The sequence below is a fragment of the Gavia stellata genome, chromosome 1, assembly GCF_030936135.1.
Source record: "Gavia stellata isolate bGavSte3 chromosome 1, bGavSte3.hap2, whole genome shotgun sequence".
Classification (NCBI taxonomy): domain Eukaryota; kingdom Metazoa; phylum Chordata; class Aves; order Gaviiformes; family Gaviidae; genus Gavia; species Gavia stellata.
In genome coordinates this window covers 60,461,158-60,479,512 of record NC_082594.1, presented here as the reverse complement: position 1 = coordinate 60,479,512, position 18,355 = coordinate 60,461,158, and the positions used below count along the sequence as shown (strand labels likewise).

The window sequence follows — 18,355 nt, the reverse complement described above, 5'->3', positions numbered from 1 at the left end:
GATTTAAAAGCTACATTCCTCCCTGAGAAGGTTGACACCTGTGCTGTGGATTTTCATTGCTACTGTAAAGAAAATACTCCAAAGAAATGTGAAGTGGATGTAGCCCCAAAACTCCATGATATTTTCCTGTCTCAAAACCTGTCTTTGCCCTGCACCCAATATTTCTTAAAAACTCTGAAGCTAGAAATATATCCTAGAGAATGTATTAAGCCTTTCATGTTAATAACAGGTTGTGATCAAAGAAAGACCTAATTATGTGTGTTGGAATCAATACGGGAACTGCAGGGGTGGATTTGTAGTTGGGGTTAGGGAGGACTACAGCCTCCCCATTACCACAGTTAGTGTCACATGCTGGAAGGAGTTCATGCACAGTTTCCTTCCTCCTCTTCATCTTTCAGCTGGTTCCCCCTTTCAGAAACAGGTGCAAAAGATTGTAGCCCAAGAGTTAAAATTCTTCACGCACACAGCAGAGTCCTGAGGCTGCACTGGGCTTTGTGTTGCTCTACAGTAACTGACACATGTAAAAGGCTGTGTGCTCCCTGGAAAAATAAAGTAGTGAGAACAGCAAAAAAATTGCATAAAAGCTTGAAAGCAAGCATGCTATACTTTGAATAATCTTGCTAAAGACTATTCCCAGAAGATTCTTGGCTTGCCGTCTTTATTCTGCGTTTTTTTGTGCGCATTTCTGCTCATTTCAAGTACAGAAGTAAACAAGCTGGTTCTTATATTCCATAAACGTTTCCTCCCTTCCATTGGATTTATATACATGGTGATTTGTTTATTCAAGGCCACCTCTTAAAAATAAGAATTCTCATCTCTTTAGACACAACATTGAAGTATGTGAACTGAATCCATTACGGACATCTAAAGTTCATGGTATCTTCTGTACCCAGATCAATTAAAAAAAAAAAAAAAAGAGGCACTGGGTAAAAGGGTAAATGGCAATTTCATTAGAAGGATATGGCTAATCTTCCTACACGTCAGATGTGTAAATAAGCAATACTGAGAAAAGCATAAAAACAACAGAGCCTCTCTAACAACCAGTTGATAATTGTCTACTTTCTTCCCCAAATGGGCATAGCTCATTATTTAGAGTGTCATTTATTAAAAAAAAAAAATCAGTAGTGGCTTGTCAGGGTTTTATATCCTGAGCCTTTTCTCATAATTATTGATTGTACTTATCTTACTGATCCTCTATTTATTGGTACATATTTTCTTAAGAGTTCACTGGGAGCACTGTCATAACCATTACCAGAAATGGTAAACATAAAATTATTATTTTGTTAATTCACTGATTAGCTTCTGAGTAACAGTTTCCAAAGGAACATATTTGCAAGAAACATTTTAGAAAGTGCCTTTTTTTTTTTCCTAAGGTCTTAAGAAATGCAGCTCCTAAGACATTGCAGTAAACTTCTTATCACTGTGCTAAATGTAGCCGTTTTAAGGCTTCATGACCTTAAAAAGTACACCAACATCTCTGAGGCTTCAAGAGTTTCTAGTTACGCTTTGGTCCCAGTAGAGAAAATAGGTCAATACATTAGGCTTAGAAATAAATAGGAGAAAGCAGGAAAAATTGCTAAAGAGGAGGAAGTAGTTACGCAAAAGAAGTCAGAGCATGAAGCTTAAGAATGAGGATTAAGAGAACATACAACTTGTATGGATATTATTTCAGTCTTAATTTGTTAGAGAAAGACTATTAATTTATAAAGTTCATTTTACAATATTCGCATATTTTTAGTGACAGCTTACCAGTTTCACTTGTACTAAAGTTGCTGTGACTGACCATCCAACACAAATAAAGGTGTCAGAAGTTGTCCCTTACTTTGCGCCTTTATACAATTTCTGTTTATTTTAAAAAAGCAATGATTGCATAATGTCAGATCCTCCAGCTGGGAGCATCAGTTGAAGACCTTGACCTTGTTGCTTTACGGTCTATACAAAGATAGACCAATGGTTCAGACTTGATTTTTAAATATTAGACAGGGGATATGAGATAGGTGCATATAGGCAGGAAAACACAAAGTCGTACTGATGGCACAGTCATCATGATCAGGAGTTTTAGTTTACTGACAGATACAAAAGAAGCTACTGAAAAAACTTCTCAGAAGCTTGCAAGGAGCTCACATATGGAGCTCGTCATGTATGGAGAGACACCATAGGAGAAACCACAAAAGCACTCTTCTGAAAATGTAGCAAGGGAATTACAGAGGCAGGAGCTAAGCTCTTGAATCTGAAAGAGAGAAAATAGACAGAATAGGAGTAGACCCTGAGGAACTTGGAAGAAGATGAATAGGTTATGTTTGCCATTACAGCTAAAAGAAGAGACAGCCAAGGATGCATAGGTGCATAGTGTCTGGACATAAAGCAGCAGCCTTTGTGGTTGAAAAGGCCAGCTGAGACCAAGCACTTGGGTACTTCTGCACTCCTGAGCCCACTGTTTCCTCCAGCTAATCGAGGACAGTGTCTCTTGCATTCATGTTGCAGTTATCTTTGTGATATGTGGGCCTGTAATTACCAGGGCCTGTACTGACAGGGCAAGGTGGCAACAGTTTTAACTTGAAAGAGGGAAGATTTAGGTTGGACATAAGGAAGCAATTCCTTACGATGACGGTGGTGAGACACTGGAACAGGCTGCCCAGAGAAGTTGTGGATGCCCCATCACTGAAAGTGTTCAAGGTCAGGTTGGACGGGGCTTTGAGCAACCTGACCTAGTGAAAGATGTCCCTGCTCATGGCAGGGGGGTTGGATTAGATGATCTTTAAAGGTCCCTTCCAACCCAAATCATTCTATGATTCTATTTTATACTAGTTTTGGCAAACTTCTCAAAAGTGTAGTGTCACTTACAAACCATGCTTGGTCCAGAGTAAAGGTCCAGAACAAGGTTCCCAGATCTTGCTTTCTCCTTCCCCCTCACTTTCCTGAAAAAAATCCCTAAGGTATTGTATTTCTTGAATGATAGAATTGTATTTCATGGGCAGACTGTTACTCCTTGGGGGAATATATCTTCTTCATCTCTTTGGATGTATTTAGACTCTGGGATCCATGAACTGCGTCTGTGGGAAAGTCAATAATAAGATCTAAACCACCTTTCTGTTCTCGTGGTGTTTCCACTAGTTGTGGCTCACATCACTGAGCATGCAGAAGGCTCAGTCAGTGCCACCCACACAGGAATGTCCAGACTCAGCCTGACCTTGTGGAAACGACACATTTTCCTCAATGCTTCCATGTGCCAACACAAGCCCCAGAGAGAGCCAACTGTCTGGCTGTTGGATAGATAATTGCTAACATAAAAAGTATTAGAAAAATACATTTTAATAGTAGTATATAGCAAAAAGGCTCTTCTGATTTCGGTAAAGAACATTAACATCTGTTGGCTGCTTAACATCACCTGTTTGCCTTTGGCATGTTGGGCTTTATCGTAGCCTAGTGCAATAAATGGAAATGTCACCATTAAATTAAATGGCTCCAGGTCAAATCCATCCAATGATTACTCTAGGTTTAAGTTCACAGCAATAGCATTCTTTGCATATTGGTACAAATTTTCTGCCAGTGTTGCTAAGTTTCTGGTAATTGTTTGCATTGTATACCTTTATGTAAATTTTTGTAAACTAACAAGAGTCATGTCAGTGATTTATGTAGGCAAAGCTTTTTAATAAAATGAAGATTCTGTTAATCAGTAAGTACAAAAGCAGTTTGCATGAAAGCAAAATGCTTTAGGTTATTTATAAAAATGTTCAAAATGCATTATAAGATGGTTTTAGTGAATTAATGTCTTCTCTTTCTTTCTCCCGAAGGAGGTTTCAAGATTATAGATAACAAAAGTTAACTTCAGGATGCTAAAAAGGAAACAAAGTTCAAGGGTGGAAGCCCAGCCAGTTACAGATTTTGGTCCCGATGAATCTTTGTCAGACAATGCAGATATTCTGTGGATTAACAAACCAGTAGGTATCTCTTTCTGTAGTTACTAATTTTAAGTTAAATGTAACTTGTATTGTTGAAATATGACTTCCACAAAATATTCTGAAATAGATATTTGTCAGAAACAGGTATTGAGCTATAGTTGCTAATCTAGCAGTCCATTTTTTGCAGAAAGTCCAGAACTAAATACATAGGTTTCTTTTGGTTGTTCCAAACTGATGGGGATGATCAAGCAGTGTTTGACAACCAGTTCGTCTACTGATTGGTTTTTTTAAACAGCTATCCTTTCAATGTCTCTGGTTCCTACATGTTTATTGAAATTAGAAGTTAAGTTTGTAAAATGAGCTTTTGAAAAGGATGTTAAAAGGAGCATTTCATTGCTAAAGTGGGAGCCAGCAATCAGCACTTTCGAGTTTCAAATCTCTTCTTTTACATCACTTATGAATATAAAAATGTATTTTGGCTGGTTATTTTGAAGCACAGCTCACATTTTTCTGTTATCATTTAACCTACAACCTGCCCTAAGAAATAGATAGATGTAAAAGTGTCTGGCAACTTGAAACTGGGGAAAGCTTCATTGGGAGTGGAGTTATTAATAGACTGTGCAGTATTAAGAAAATGCCTTTACCATGTGAATGTGGTTATTACGATTAAATTATTTATTCAACAGTCAGTGTGCATATGGGATTCCTGTATTTTGAATGATTCATGTTTTTGCAGAGAAGGTATTTTCGCATTTCTCTTAAAGTAGTGTCTAGATTTTTAGTCTGTAAAAGCAGAAAGTCAAATATTCTGAAATAATACACATTGCTGGCATTACATTAATTTCATGGAACTGTCATCTCATTTGTGGCATGGACGCCAGATCCTCTCAGCTTTGCTGCTGAGTTTTAACACCTAAATCATTTACAAGACAACACCCGTATATTAATTCGTGCTAAATAATCTTAAGTAGAATGTTTGCATTGACTGCTGTAATAAGCTCAAAATGTCATTGCAGAAATATATACTAGGTTATTTACCTATGTTTCTCAACACACAGTACACGGTTTTTCGATGGAATAAATTTTTTCTTGTCACGCTGATGGACTAGTTGTATATTGGTTAGCATGTATAATACTGACATTTTACTATGTCAGAGAACATTTTTTATATCAGCCACACTTTAATATTTATGTTAGTTTTTCCAGTTGAAACAAGGTTTGAAACAAAGTGGGTGTTAAAGGGACATAAGAGATCATTCCTCAGGTGCCTTCCACTTCCAAATTATTAATGTGGGCTCAGAGTATGCAAATGATAGAGCTATTCAATTCAGGTCAAATATCATTACACTTAGGTGAGCATACAGTGAGTATCAAATTAGCTGGGTGTTCTTAAATCTTCTTGATATCAAGAAGTCTGAGGTGGTGTAAATGAGTGTAGAATTTTTCCCCAGATGAAAAATTGTTATAAATACACTTGAGTTCAGTGGTTTTTGTTTGGAGAATTTTTTTCTTGCTGAAGTGTCTTTTTTTTCTTCTTCTTGTTTTGGTAGGTATGACCTTACCAACTCTGATTCACTGAACTTGTCTGGCTTCAAGATGTTTCAGTGGTGTTTTGATTTAAAAGAATAAAAATCCAACCTTAAACCCCTGTATTGATACATTCTGCTTTTTCGTTACACCTCCCACTGTGACTGGCCCTGAGTATCAGCCTTATTAATAATGATTGTAGTGGGATTGAGACCTAAGTAGTCATAGAAATGAACTGTTCTCTTATAGCAACAAAACTTGTTTGGAACAAAAGTGAATCCTGATGTCAAGAAGTAGCTTTCTGTGACATAGTCTCTTTTATATTTATTCTTTTCATAAATAGAAGGATGCTCTTAATTCCAGTGCCTCTCACTTAATTTTTGGAATTGTAAACTGATTTAAAAATCAGTTCATCTAAATGTGGAACTAAACTTTTGCACAGATATTTTCATTTAATGTATTCATCCAACTTACAACATCAACTATTTCCACTTATTGTCTGCACATAAATGTGACAAGTTGTCATTTGAAAAGAAATTGGATTACAAAAGCTGCCAAGTAGTAATCCTAATTCTCAGTTTCCTGGCTCTCAATTCTTGGTTTCTGAATTATACATCCTCCCAAATTAACTAATAAAATTATATATATGTATATATACATATATGTGTGTGTATATATATAAAAAAATAAAGTTAGGAGTTCTTGTTTTTGGATTAAGACCTGTAATATTTGGATCATGGTGTAAAAGAAAAACACAAACGTGTGTTTACGAAAAGTGCCAGTACAAGTTATAGAGGCTAAATATTTGAGCTTTTTTTGAACACCAAAGCGATCTCACAATGTCTTGGTTTTCTTTTCAGTGGGTACACTCTTTACTACGAATCTGTGCCATCATCAGTGTTATTTCTGTTTGTATGAACACTCCAAAGACCTTTGAGCATTATCCTCCTCTCCAATATGTGACATTTGCTCTTGATACTCTGTTGATGTTTCTTTACACCGCAGAGATGATAGCAAAAATGCATATCCGTGGGATAGTTAAGGTAAGCACTTAAACAATATTCTACATGTGCTTAAGAAAGTGATCTGAATAGATGCTGGTGACATTTGATCTTTGTTTTTTAACTTCTCAGCTCTTTTTGCTATGATTGTTTTTAACTGCAGGCAACACCATGGCATATAAACAGAAAAGACAGATTGACAAAGATGCAGCCTTACTGCATATTTAATCCACCCAAAATATAATACCAACATTCATAGTAATGGTTTCCTACTAAGAAACAGATAGTTTCATTGTATTAATATAAAGAATGAAAGGAAAAATAAGCTACATAGACATTAGCAAGAATATTTTGTATATGTCTAGAGATCCATACATGGACTTAGAACTTTGATTTTCATTTCAGAAGGCTGGATGTGTTGTGCTGTGGTTGCTTTATTTAAATAAGAACATATGTCTTACTGTGAGCTAAATGAGAAAGTTATCTTGCTTTACTGAATTTTTTCCTTAATATAATGCATGTTGGTAAACAAATGCTTCTGTTATCCTATGCTTACTGTTGTTGCTGGACCAATTTGTCTAAGTTGATAATGACACTGGAGAATGTAAAACTGCAGGCTTTTTAAGTAATCATTGTTTTGTAGCATTATTTTACTGATTGTTTCCAGTCTTCTGTAAAAAGATACAAATTCAGCTTACGTATAGAAAATCCATCTGCAGGCCTTATTTGACAATACGATTATGTCACTATTGCACAGAATAGATAATCAGTGTGTTATCCTTCCCTTTCACTCCTGAAAGGTCTGGTGACTCCAGAGACATCTGAGGTTGTACTTAGCTCTTCAGCTTGTTCTGAGTTGGCAGATAGCATTTTTTGTTCACTGCCAAACTAAGCTTAATGCTTAATGAATATTAATATCAAAAGTTAAAGTATCATTAATATTAATATTTAGAAAATTACTGAAATAAGATCATTCTAAGAAAATCCTTGTGTGTTGTGTAACACCGAAGTAATCCTTTGTGAAGTGCTATTTCTGGCTGCTACCTGTACTCACTTATTCAGAGATGTCCATTAAGCAGGTGAAGATGAGGACACAAGATCATGAATGGGGAATTAGTGACCAGCATGCACATTTGAACAGTGTGGGAATAACAAGTTACTATTATAGCCAGTACAGACTTTGCAAAGAAATGGGCACATATTAGAGCAGAGAGAGGGAGGGATGGCCAACAGTGTGACTTCTGTACAAAGCTTGATTTCTCAACCTTTGTGTAGGGAAATTTTATAAAACTTTTAATAATAAATAAAATTTTTATAAAACTTCACTCTCAGTCGACACTTAGGGGCTATGAATAATATGTTGCTGCATATTCTAACATCTTTCACTGCGTTGTTCAAATTTGTGGTTTTGTGGAAATAGAATAGAATAGAATAGTTGGAAGGGACCTACATTGATCATCTAGTCCAACTGGCTGATCAGCCCAGTGGTGACCAAAACTTCATTGTCCAAATGCCTCTTAAACACTGACAGGCTTGGGGCATTAACTACCTCTCTAGGAAGCCTGTTCCAGTGTTTGACCACCCTCTCCATAAAGAAATGCTTTCTAATGTCCAGTCTAAACCTCCCCTGGCATAGCTTTGAACCATTCCCACACATCCTATCACTGGATAGCAGGGAGAAGAGCTCAGCAGCTCCTTCTCCCCTTCCCCTCCTCAGGAAGCTGTAGAGAGCAATGAGGTCGCCCCTCAGCCTCCTTTTCTCTGAACTAGACAAACCAAGAGTCCTTAGCCGCTCCTCATAGGATGAACTTATCTTTGATTGTCACATGATGAACTTGTCTTTGAAGCATGTCTGATGAGTCTGTCCACGCAGAATGAATTGCTGTCTGGAATTGGTTCCATTACCTTGATTCATGTTATACACGTATAGATGACAATGCAGATTATTTCATTTGCACACTGACATTTTACTCTTCATTTATTAGATAAAAATATAGTAGAACAGATTAGACATAACCACTGTTATGCAAAGATAGATTGTTTAAGTAGAAAATGGCTGCATTTATTGTTATTTTAACAACCAAAGATTTGCTTACAGCTTAATGTCTTGTAGCATTCATCAGTGAATATAGTTACACTGAAATGAAGTGCCCTCGCTGGCGCTATTCATGGAGTCATAGAATAACTTAGATTGTAAGGGGCCTCCAGATGTCATCTAGTCTGACCTGCTGCCCAGTTAGATGAAGTTGCCCATGGCTTGGGTTGTCCAGGTGAATCTCAGACTCCTCCAAGGATGAAGATTCCACAAGCTCTCTAGACAGCCTGTTCCAGTGCTTGACCAACCTCACGCAAAAAATTTTTTTCCTAATACCTAATCAGAATTTTCCATGTTCCAAAGTATGTCCCTTGTGTCTTGTCTTACCATTGTGCACTTCCAAGAACAGTTTGGCTCCATTTTCTCTGTATCCTCTGATCAGGTAGTTGTAGACAGCAACAAGGTCTCCCCTTTGCCTTCTCTGTTGAAGGCTGAACAAGTCATGTCTCTCACCCTCTCCTCCTATGTCACGTGCTCCAGCTCTCTGACCTTTTTGGTGCCCCTCTGCTCACTCCATTATGTCTATGTCCTCCTTGTACTGGGGAACCCAGAACTGCACTCAGCTCAGATTTAGGCTTGTGGATGTGGTCTCACAATTGCTGAGTAAAGGGGAAGGATGGCTTCACTGGACCTGGTGGCTATACACTATTCATGTGAGTAAGAGAACTGTAGGAAAAAGATATGGGCTTGTGTCATGTATAGCAACTTTCATAAAACTATATTAGAACTGGAGTGGCCTTTTTTCAGCTGTTAAATCAAAGCTTTTTGAATATGTTATCAAATGGTTTCTTTGAATGCTAATCAATGAATAATCCTTTGTTAGTGAATTATTTGATTTACTCTTTGGATTATTGATTTTAGGGAAAATATTGATTAAATGTTATAACTCTGCCAAGAACATAAAGATCCATGGATCCAAAGATAGTGGCAATCAAAGTAAAATAAGGCACTGTTTAGAAGCCTATTAGCACTTATTAAAGAAGTTTGTGTATGAAACATCTTTATATAGGGAAATTAGTTTATGAACTGTAGTCCTAATTTAAGTGCTTTCAAGACTTTTAGTGAATGTGCGATCAATGAATGTATTGCCATATGGTTATACTGAGCTTTATCATAAATCAATATTCCTGTAAAGGCCTTAGGAATTGAAATGCTAATAAATTTTTGAACCATGATTAATGCAAAATTTTAGTCCAGCGAGAAACCTAATTTATGGAGAAGGTACGCACCATCCACTTAAGTGCCAATTAATAACAATGTAAGTATAGCTGAGCTAAGAAGATTTTGAAAATGTTAAGTCATGTCTAATTAACACCTCCTGAGGACAAATGAGAAATTTACTTCCTTTGGTTCCCAGGGTTTTTTAGAAAAGGAAAGTAGTTTCTGAAAATCCTAGGCTTTTGTCTGTGAAGTTTCCCTTTTCCCTGTGTAAACTAAGTGAGAAAATAAATCAATACATCCATCCAAGTGTTTTGTTACCCCGGAAGGAAAGTTAAACTGAAATGTTGCTGTGGCATTGTGCCTTTTATTACTCATGTTTCCTTCTGAATAATTGTTGCTGTGCTAGTAAAATCTATTCAAAATTTGGGATGCCTATGCCATGTAAGTGTTGATTGTTGCTTGTTCCATTTGCAATGATAACTGTTACAGAGGACTCTGAATTACAAGGGCACTGCTCAATAGATATCCACCATCGACAAAGAATATAGACACTGACATGTGTTTAGACAAGGAGCACAAAATACCAATATTAAAGAAACCAGAAGATGACACTGTACAATATATCTCCTACAGGGTCTGAGGTCCTTTTGTTTTCAAAACAGTATGTTGATATTCCTTATTATTGCTATCATACACTGTTGGCTTCTAATAGGTGTTATGATAGATTGACTCCTGTGGAAGAATTGAAATGGATATAAATGTGCAGTATAACGAATACTGTGTTCAGTTTTGGGCCCCTCATTACAAGAAGGACATTGAGGTGCTGGAGCATGTCCAGAGAAGAGTGACGAAGCTGGTGAGGAGTCTGGAGCACAAGGCTTATGAGGAGAGGCTGAGGGAGCTGGGGTTGTTCAGTGTGGAGAAGAGGAGGCTGAGGGGAGACCTCATCGCTCTCTCCAATTACCTGAAAGGGGGTTGCAGAGAGGTGGGTGTTGGCCTCTTCTCCCAAGTGACTAGTGACAGGACAAGAGGAAATGGCCTCAAGTTGCGCCAGGGGAGGTTTAGGCTGGATATTAGGAAAAATTTCTTTACTGAGAGAGTGGTGAAGCATTGGACCAGGCTGCCCAAGGAGGTGGTGGAGTCACCCTCACTGGAGGTGCTCAAGGAACGTGTGGACGTGGCATTGTGGGACATGGTTTGATGGGCATGGTGGTGTTGGGTTGATGGTTGGACTTGATGATCTTACAGGTCTTTTCCAACCTTAGTGATTCTGTGATTCAGTAAATAGGCACTACCTGGGAAGAAAGTACTGAAAGGCTTGTGATATGAGAATCATAGAATTGTAGAATGGTTTGGGTTGGAAAGGACCTTAAAGATCATGCAGTTCCAACCCCCCTGCCATGGGCAAGTATACCTTCCACTAGACCAGGTTGCTCAAAGCCCCGTCCAACCTGGCCTTGAACACTTCCAGGGATGGGGCATCCCTGGGCAACCTGTTCCAGTGCCTCACCACGTTCATGGTGAAGAATTTCTTCCTTATATCTGATCTAAATCTACCCTCTTTCAGCTTAAAGCCATTACCCCTTGTCCTATCACTACATGCCCTTGTAAAAAGTCTCTCTCCAGCTTTCTTGTAGGCCCCCTTCAGGTACTAGAAGGCTGCTGTAAGGTCTCCCTGGAGCCTTCTCTTCTCCAGGCTGAACAACCCCCACTCTCTCAGCCTGTCTTCATAGGAGAAGTGCTCCAGCCCTCTGATCACCTTCGTGGCCCTCCTCTGGACTCGCTCCAACAGGTCCGTGTCCTTCTTATGTTGGGAGCCCCAGAGCTCAACACAGTAGTCCAGGTGGGGTCTCACGAGAGCGGAGTGGAGGGGCAGAATCACCTTCCTCGACCCACTGGTCATGCTTCTTTTGATGCAGCCCAGGATGCGGTTGGCTTTCTGGGCTGCAAGTGCACATTGCTGGGTCACGTTGAGCTTCTCACCAACCAACACCCCCAAGTCCTTCTCCTCAGGGCTGCTCTCAATCCATTCTTCGTCCAGCCTGTATTTGTGCTTGAGATTGCCCCGACGCACGTGCAGGACCTTGCACTTGGCCTTGTTGAACTTCATGAGGTTCGCATGGCCCCACGTCTGTCAAGGTCTCTCTGGATGGCATCTCTTCTCTCTAGCGCGTTGACCACACCACACAGCTTGGTGTCATCAGCAAACTTGCTGAGGGTGCACTCAATCCCACCGTCCATGTTGCCGACAAAGATGTTAAACAGCGCTGGTCCCAATACTGACCCCTGAAGAATGCCACTCGTCACTGGTCTCCACTTGGGCATCGAGCCACTGACCACAACTCTTTGAGCGCGACCTTCTAGCAAATTCCTTATCCACCGAGTGGTCCATCCATCAAATCCATGTCTCTCTAATTTAGAGACAAAGATGTCATGCAGAACAGTGTCAAATGCTTTGCACAAATCCAGGTAGATGATGTCAGTTTCTTTTCCCATATTCACCAATGCTGTAACCCCATTGTAGAAGGCCACCAAATCTGTCAGGCAGTATTTGCCCTTTGTGAAGCCATGTTGGCTGTCACCAATCATATCTTTATTTTCTGTGTGCCTTAGCATAGTTTCCAGGAGGATCTGCTCCATGATGTTGCCAGACACAGAGGTGAGACTGACTGGCCTGTAGTTCCCCGGGTCTTCCTTTTCTCCCTTTTTAAAAATGGGGTTATTTTTTCCCTTTTCCAATCATCAGATTTCCATGACTTCTCAGATATGATGGATAGTGGCTTAGCAACTTCATCCACCAGCTCCCTCAGGACCCATAGATGCATCTCGTCAGTTCCCATGGACTTGTGCACCTTCACGTTCCTTAGATGGTCTCGAACCTGATCTTCTCCTATAGTGGGTGGTTCTTCATTCTCCCAGTCCCTGCCTTTGCCTTCTGTGACTTGAGCAGTGTTGTTTGACCACTTGCCGGTGAAGACTGAGGCAAAAAAGTCGTTGGGTACCTCAGCCTTCTCCATGTCCCAGGTAACCAGATCTCCCGTTTCCTTCCGGAGAGGGCCCACATTTTCCCTAGTCTTCCTTTTATCACGGACATACCTGTAAAAGCTTTTCTTGTTGCCCTTGATGTCCCTGCCCAGATTTAATTCTATAAGGGCTTTAGCTTTCCTAACCTGATTCCTGGCTGCTCAGGCAATTTCTCTGTATTCCTCCCAGGCTACCTGTCCTTGCTTCCACCCTCTGTAGACTTCCTTTTTGTGTTTGTGTTTGTCCAGGAGCTCCTTGTTCATCCATGCAGGCCTCCTGGCATTTTTGCCTGACTTCCTCTTTGTTGGGATTCATTGCTCCTGACCTTGGAGGAGGTGATCCTTTAATATTAACCAGCTTTCCTGGACCCCTCTTCCTTCCAGGGCTTTATCCTATGGTACTCTACCAAGCAGATCGCTGAAGAGGCCAAAGTCTGCTCTCCTGAAGGCCAGGGTAGTGAGCTTGCTGTGCTACCTCCTTCCTGACCTAAGGATCTTGAACTCCACCATTTCATGGTTACTGCAGCCAAGGCTGCCCTTGAGCTTCTCATTCCCCACCAGGCTCTCCTTACTGGTGAGAACAAGGTCCAGCATAGCACCTCTCCTCTTTGGCTCCTCTGTCACTTGGGGAAGGAAGTTATCATCAGTGCATTCCAGGAACCTATTGGATTGCTTATGCCCTGCTGTGTTGTCCCTTCAACAGATACAGGGGTGGTTGAAGTCCCCCATGAAGACCAAGGCTTGTGAATGTGAGGCTGCTCCTATCTGTCTGTAGAGGGCTTCATCCACTCAGTCTTCCTGGTCAGGTGGCCTGTAGCAGGCCCCCACTATAATGTCACCTGTCCCTCCCTGCCCTCCCTTTAATCCCGACCCATAAGCTCTATAATCATATTATAGTTTTTGGTATTGCAAGCTATTGTTACTTGTCATGAACAAGTGAACTAATGCTAATAATATGTCTGTCTTTACCTTGAAACTCATCTCTGGAAAATGAAATACAGGCTATAATTTCTCACTGATTCAGGTCTTTTTAAGTACAAAATTCTAGGACAGTGCCTAATGTTGGCTGGCCGCATTGTATAAAATGTATGTACAAACAGTAAGACAACTTCTAATGGTTTGTGAAGTTTTATATGAGATAGAGACAGAGAATTAGACCAACTCAGTTTGTTTCTTACAACATATTTTTATGCTTGTATTCTAAATTTTGTTCTAGATTGAAGAATGGTGGCCTGTGATGGAGCTTACTGTGAAATGATAGAGTAGCTCAGGAAAATACTGTGTACACAGTATTAAATCTATTTCAAATAGATGAAGTCAGTAAATATATAAATATTGCTGACTAGATAATAACTTTCATGCATACTACCTGGCTTCCAACTGAATAGTTTGATGACATTACAAGTTACATATTAATTACTTCATGAAGCAAGTTATTCAAGTAGTTATGAGAGAAACTGTCGTGGCTTATTATTTTGATTTATGTTCAACCTATTAGGTTTTTATGAGCAAATAATTTTGAATATGGATTTCAGTCATGAAAATATGCTGTAGCAAGTACAGCAATATTTTAATATTATTTTTAAAAGGTATTGTATTCCTAGATATTCCTAGATTGCAAGTTTTCATAGTTACATAGTTTTTCTGCAACCTTTCTATGTAGATGACACATTTTAATGATTTCATAGCATTGCAAATTCTGTTCTGAGTAGCACATGAATTAATGAATGATGTGACTTAGCCACATCAATATTTTTGTAGGAATACCTTATGAAGCATGTTAGCAGATGTCTATTACATTGTGTTACAGAGACATCTTAAAAAGACCTAATGTTTTAGACATTAAAAATTCTGATCTCTTTAAAAATCATTGAAAAAAAATAAAGAGATTAATGGTAAATATCACAGACTTTCTACACATTAAAAAAAGCTGTGGAGTGTATAAAACAAAAAAGACCATTTTAATAAAATGGTGAATGAGGTTGTTTTAGCATTACCACATATATATTATTTCTTTGTCTCAGACCTAGAAACATTAAATAAAAAGTACAGCTCTACTTCAGAGGTGATTGAAGGTAAGAATAAAGGCCAGGAGACCTCTTGACTTTGACTTGTTAGAACATCAAAACATGGTATGTGGGGAAAGGGGAAATTTGTTGACACAAATTTTACATGAGATTTAATGACACCAGAATAGTGTGGATTTTAGGAATAGGAATGTATCAAACTTCTAGTTTTAATTATTTTTTACAATAGAGCACAAACAATAGCCATCCCTGTCATGGACTTAAAAGTCTCTCAGTCCTAATGTGATGTCCAATCTCATCATTCATTCAGTTCAGTGAATAATTCAGGGGTGTTTCAAGAGATTACTTAATTTAATTTTATTTTTTATTCTCTCATGTAAGATGGAAATGCTTTTACTTAGACCATCTTTATGGTGTAATGTTTTTCCCAGCTATACTTAGGTATGTTTGCTCAGCAGATACAGGCTGAATCACAGTATCCTGAAACACAAGACTCCACTGGTACCAGGGTGGCTGAATAACACAACATAGTATCAGTGATTTAGCAGAAGTCAGGGATCTCTTTTATGTTGGTACAGTGAACAGTGATGGGTTTGTTATCAACTAACCTGTCACAGAATACATTTACTTCTTTGGCAACCACATTTTATGCTCTGAGTATTATTGTATTAGGTCAGAAATACTCTGTGTTACTTGGAGTTTACCAGGAAACATGTAATAAAGTGATTACCAGAATACCTGGAATGTGAAGATTTGCAGACATAGGCAAAGTCTAGGTAAGTGACTAACCTCCGATTCATTTGGATCATAAAACTAGAACTTCCACCTTTAGCTGGAAATTATCTTTATTTTACTGCCTGCTACTGGTGATATATATTTGCATAAAGCATCTAAAAGTTTAACATTTTGCACAACCATAATATACTTCTTTGGTTTTGCAAGTGAAATTACAGCCTTCTGAGAATAAATGCAATTTGGCCACCACAATACCACACCATGTACTGATGTATAAAATGTAATAAATTTAGTGTAATGGTAAAAGTTACTGAATTCAATTTGACATTGGTATTTTCATGATCTTTTCACTTCAGGATTCCACTTTCTTCAATTAATCCTAGATTTATTTGCATGATCTTTATTTCCCAGAATGTAAATAGAGTTCAGTGACTCTTTGGTTCTGATTTCTTTCATGTCTCAGACTCCTTGGTCAGAAAGAGCTCTGCTATAATCAGCTGCATCAAGGAAGTAATAAGTCTATTTAAATGAAAGCAGATCAATCTCCTTCACTGTATCTTGAATAAGATTTAAACTGGTCTACCAATTGCATGCAGTTTATGTCTGCTGCATAACTCACTGATTGATTGGCAGGCTTCTGAGCGCGCCATGAATTAGCTAATGTTTGTGTCTGTCGAAATAGTAAGTGTGTCAGCTTGTAACCTAACTGACGAGACTCACAGTGCCTCAGAATCAAAGCTCACATTTGCATACCCACTCATATGTCACTTATGAACATGACTGTATGTGCTTGACATAGGTCTGTTCATTGATTCAAGGGAGGTTTCCAAAATGATCTCCTCATTAAAAAAAGGAGGTGGGGTGGAATTAGAGAAATGGAAAATAACTCTAAAGTCTAAAACAGATGTGATATTAGATGAGCATCAGACTTCTGAATGAAAGCAGGGAGCCTAACCTGTGATGGAAGGACTTCGTATTTCTTCTAATGTGTGATGCAAAAATTACCTTCTGCTTTCTAATAAAGTGTCTTCTGAAGGTCATCTGACATGGGTATGAGCAAGGTAAGGATACCTTACTTTAAAGGTGTCTTATCTTTATTAGAAGTTTTAATTTCAGCCTTTGTTTTAGGAGATAGAATAAGGAGATAGAGAAATATTCCAGGTAAATTGCTTGTATTAGGCACAGTTGCACTGGTGGCATTACATATAATAAAATAACCAAAGAGGAAAATGTGACAAAATCTGAGAAACTTTCAGGAAACTCTGTCCATGATATGAAAGAATTCACATCCGCTATAACAAAAAGGAACCAAGTAACAGATGACTCAGGTGAAAATTCAGCCTTTAGGGAATGAGAGATGAATGAGTATCGTTTCACTCCATGGACACTGTGAGGTATGTGACATTATCTTCGTTATAGTGCATCCTCATTGCGGCTCCTAATCACAGTCATGATGGTATTAGAAAACCTACACTGAAATCATGTTGTGAAAAGGAGGCACGGTTTATCCTGTTCCTCTGTTAGAAGAGTAACACCATAAAATAAAAAGTGTGAGAGTTCTCTCTCCTGTCCGTTAAAAAAGCCTAGCTGACACTTATTTTAGTATCATCATGCTGATAATTAGAATTTTTTTTATATAGCACAAGTAGTGGACTGAATTTAATAGAAATGTCTTTCTTTTCACTGTGCAGTTGTGACACGTCAGCTAACAAAGGAGATTATAGAAAGTAATGGTCCTTGACATTTCCCCCATTGTTAAATCAATTACATTCACAGCAAAACTTTTGTACCAACTGAAGTAGTTGCGAGTGGATTTGTCAGACTTTATTTCAGTAGCACGGAGCGCTATTCACTAACTTCAGTAGTCCTGCAAAGGGCTGAAGTGAATGGTTGCACCTTTAGCTTTCAGCACTCTCTCAGTGAATTCGTGCAGGAACTAAAACAATGCTTAATCTTCTACCAACACAGTCACAGATAGATGGGAGCCGTTTCCTTTGCTTCTGTCCAGTACTAAAGGCCAGTTAGCTGCAGTCAGTGGCTTTCAGCATGTCAGGTGTTCGCAGGCAGCATTAGCTCTGTGCAGAGAGCACATTTTCCTCATCATTTTTCTGAGAGGTGCTTTGGTTGCTGTAGTTGCTATCTGTCTGCTCAAGAGGAGAGAATCAAGGACGGAGCAGGCTGGAGGCTTACCTGAGCCATGTGGGCTTAACTCTGTACATTCAGTTCTCTGCCAATATAAGGAATTTTCCACCTGTAGTGCAAGCAAAGTGAGGTGGAGATGGGCTTTTTATGCTGTAATGAAATACTCTGGTTGCCATGATCTAAACTGGGGTCTGCAACTGTTTCCAGTGGCAGCTGATGTCTGTTTGCATATTGTGACACTTTTGTATCTTTGCTTGCACGAAATGGATTTTTGGGCCTAAAATAGAAACACTTTTAGTAGGATTCATCAGCGCTAATTTGAGGGTTTGCAATTGTCTGTAATTAGTTGTTTGTGCTCTTCCAAATTGTAAATTTTCTGGCCTGTTTTTCTCCGTTGACTGAAAGGGAAGCTTAAAGTACCTAGGCTGACACCTAGCCTTTAGGTACCTTACAGTCAGCGATTACTCTTAACTTGTTACTATAGATTTGTTGTCAATGGACAGGTGGGCACGAGAGAAAGTATACAGACAACTGGATGCCAGCTTCTTCTTTAACGCTTATGGCATTAGCTCATTTATGTTTAAATGAGTTTCTTCCATAACCATCATAAATCAGAAGTTTGTCTTGAGTTATGGATGACAGAACTGTTGTTTACTGTACCTCATTACAAGTATCTGTTTTGCCACCTTTTCAGTACTCTAATATTAAACATTCCACCTTCATATAACAAGAATGGAGAAAT

The 18,355-nt window shown here is 38.8% G+C and overlaps 1 protein-coding gene across 2 annotated transcripts in view; it reads left to right on the top strand.

The window, feature by feature from the left end:
* Positions 1-3,833: 3,833 nt before the first annotated feature.
* Positions 3,834-18,355, top strand: part of NALCN (sodium leak channel, non-selective) — a 242,430-nt gene continuing 227,908 nt past the window's right edge. For both annotated transcript variants that reach the window (XM_059825606.1, XM_059818762.1), the window contains exons 1-2: positions 3,834-3,941; positions 6,290-6,472. In XM_059825606.1, coding sequence (XP_059681589.1) covers positions 3,834-3,941; positions 6,290-6,472 — 291 coding nt within the window. The remainder of the gene's footprint in view (positions 3,942-6,289; positions 6,473-18,355) is intronic.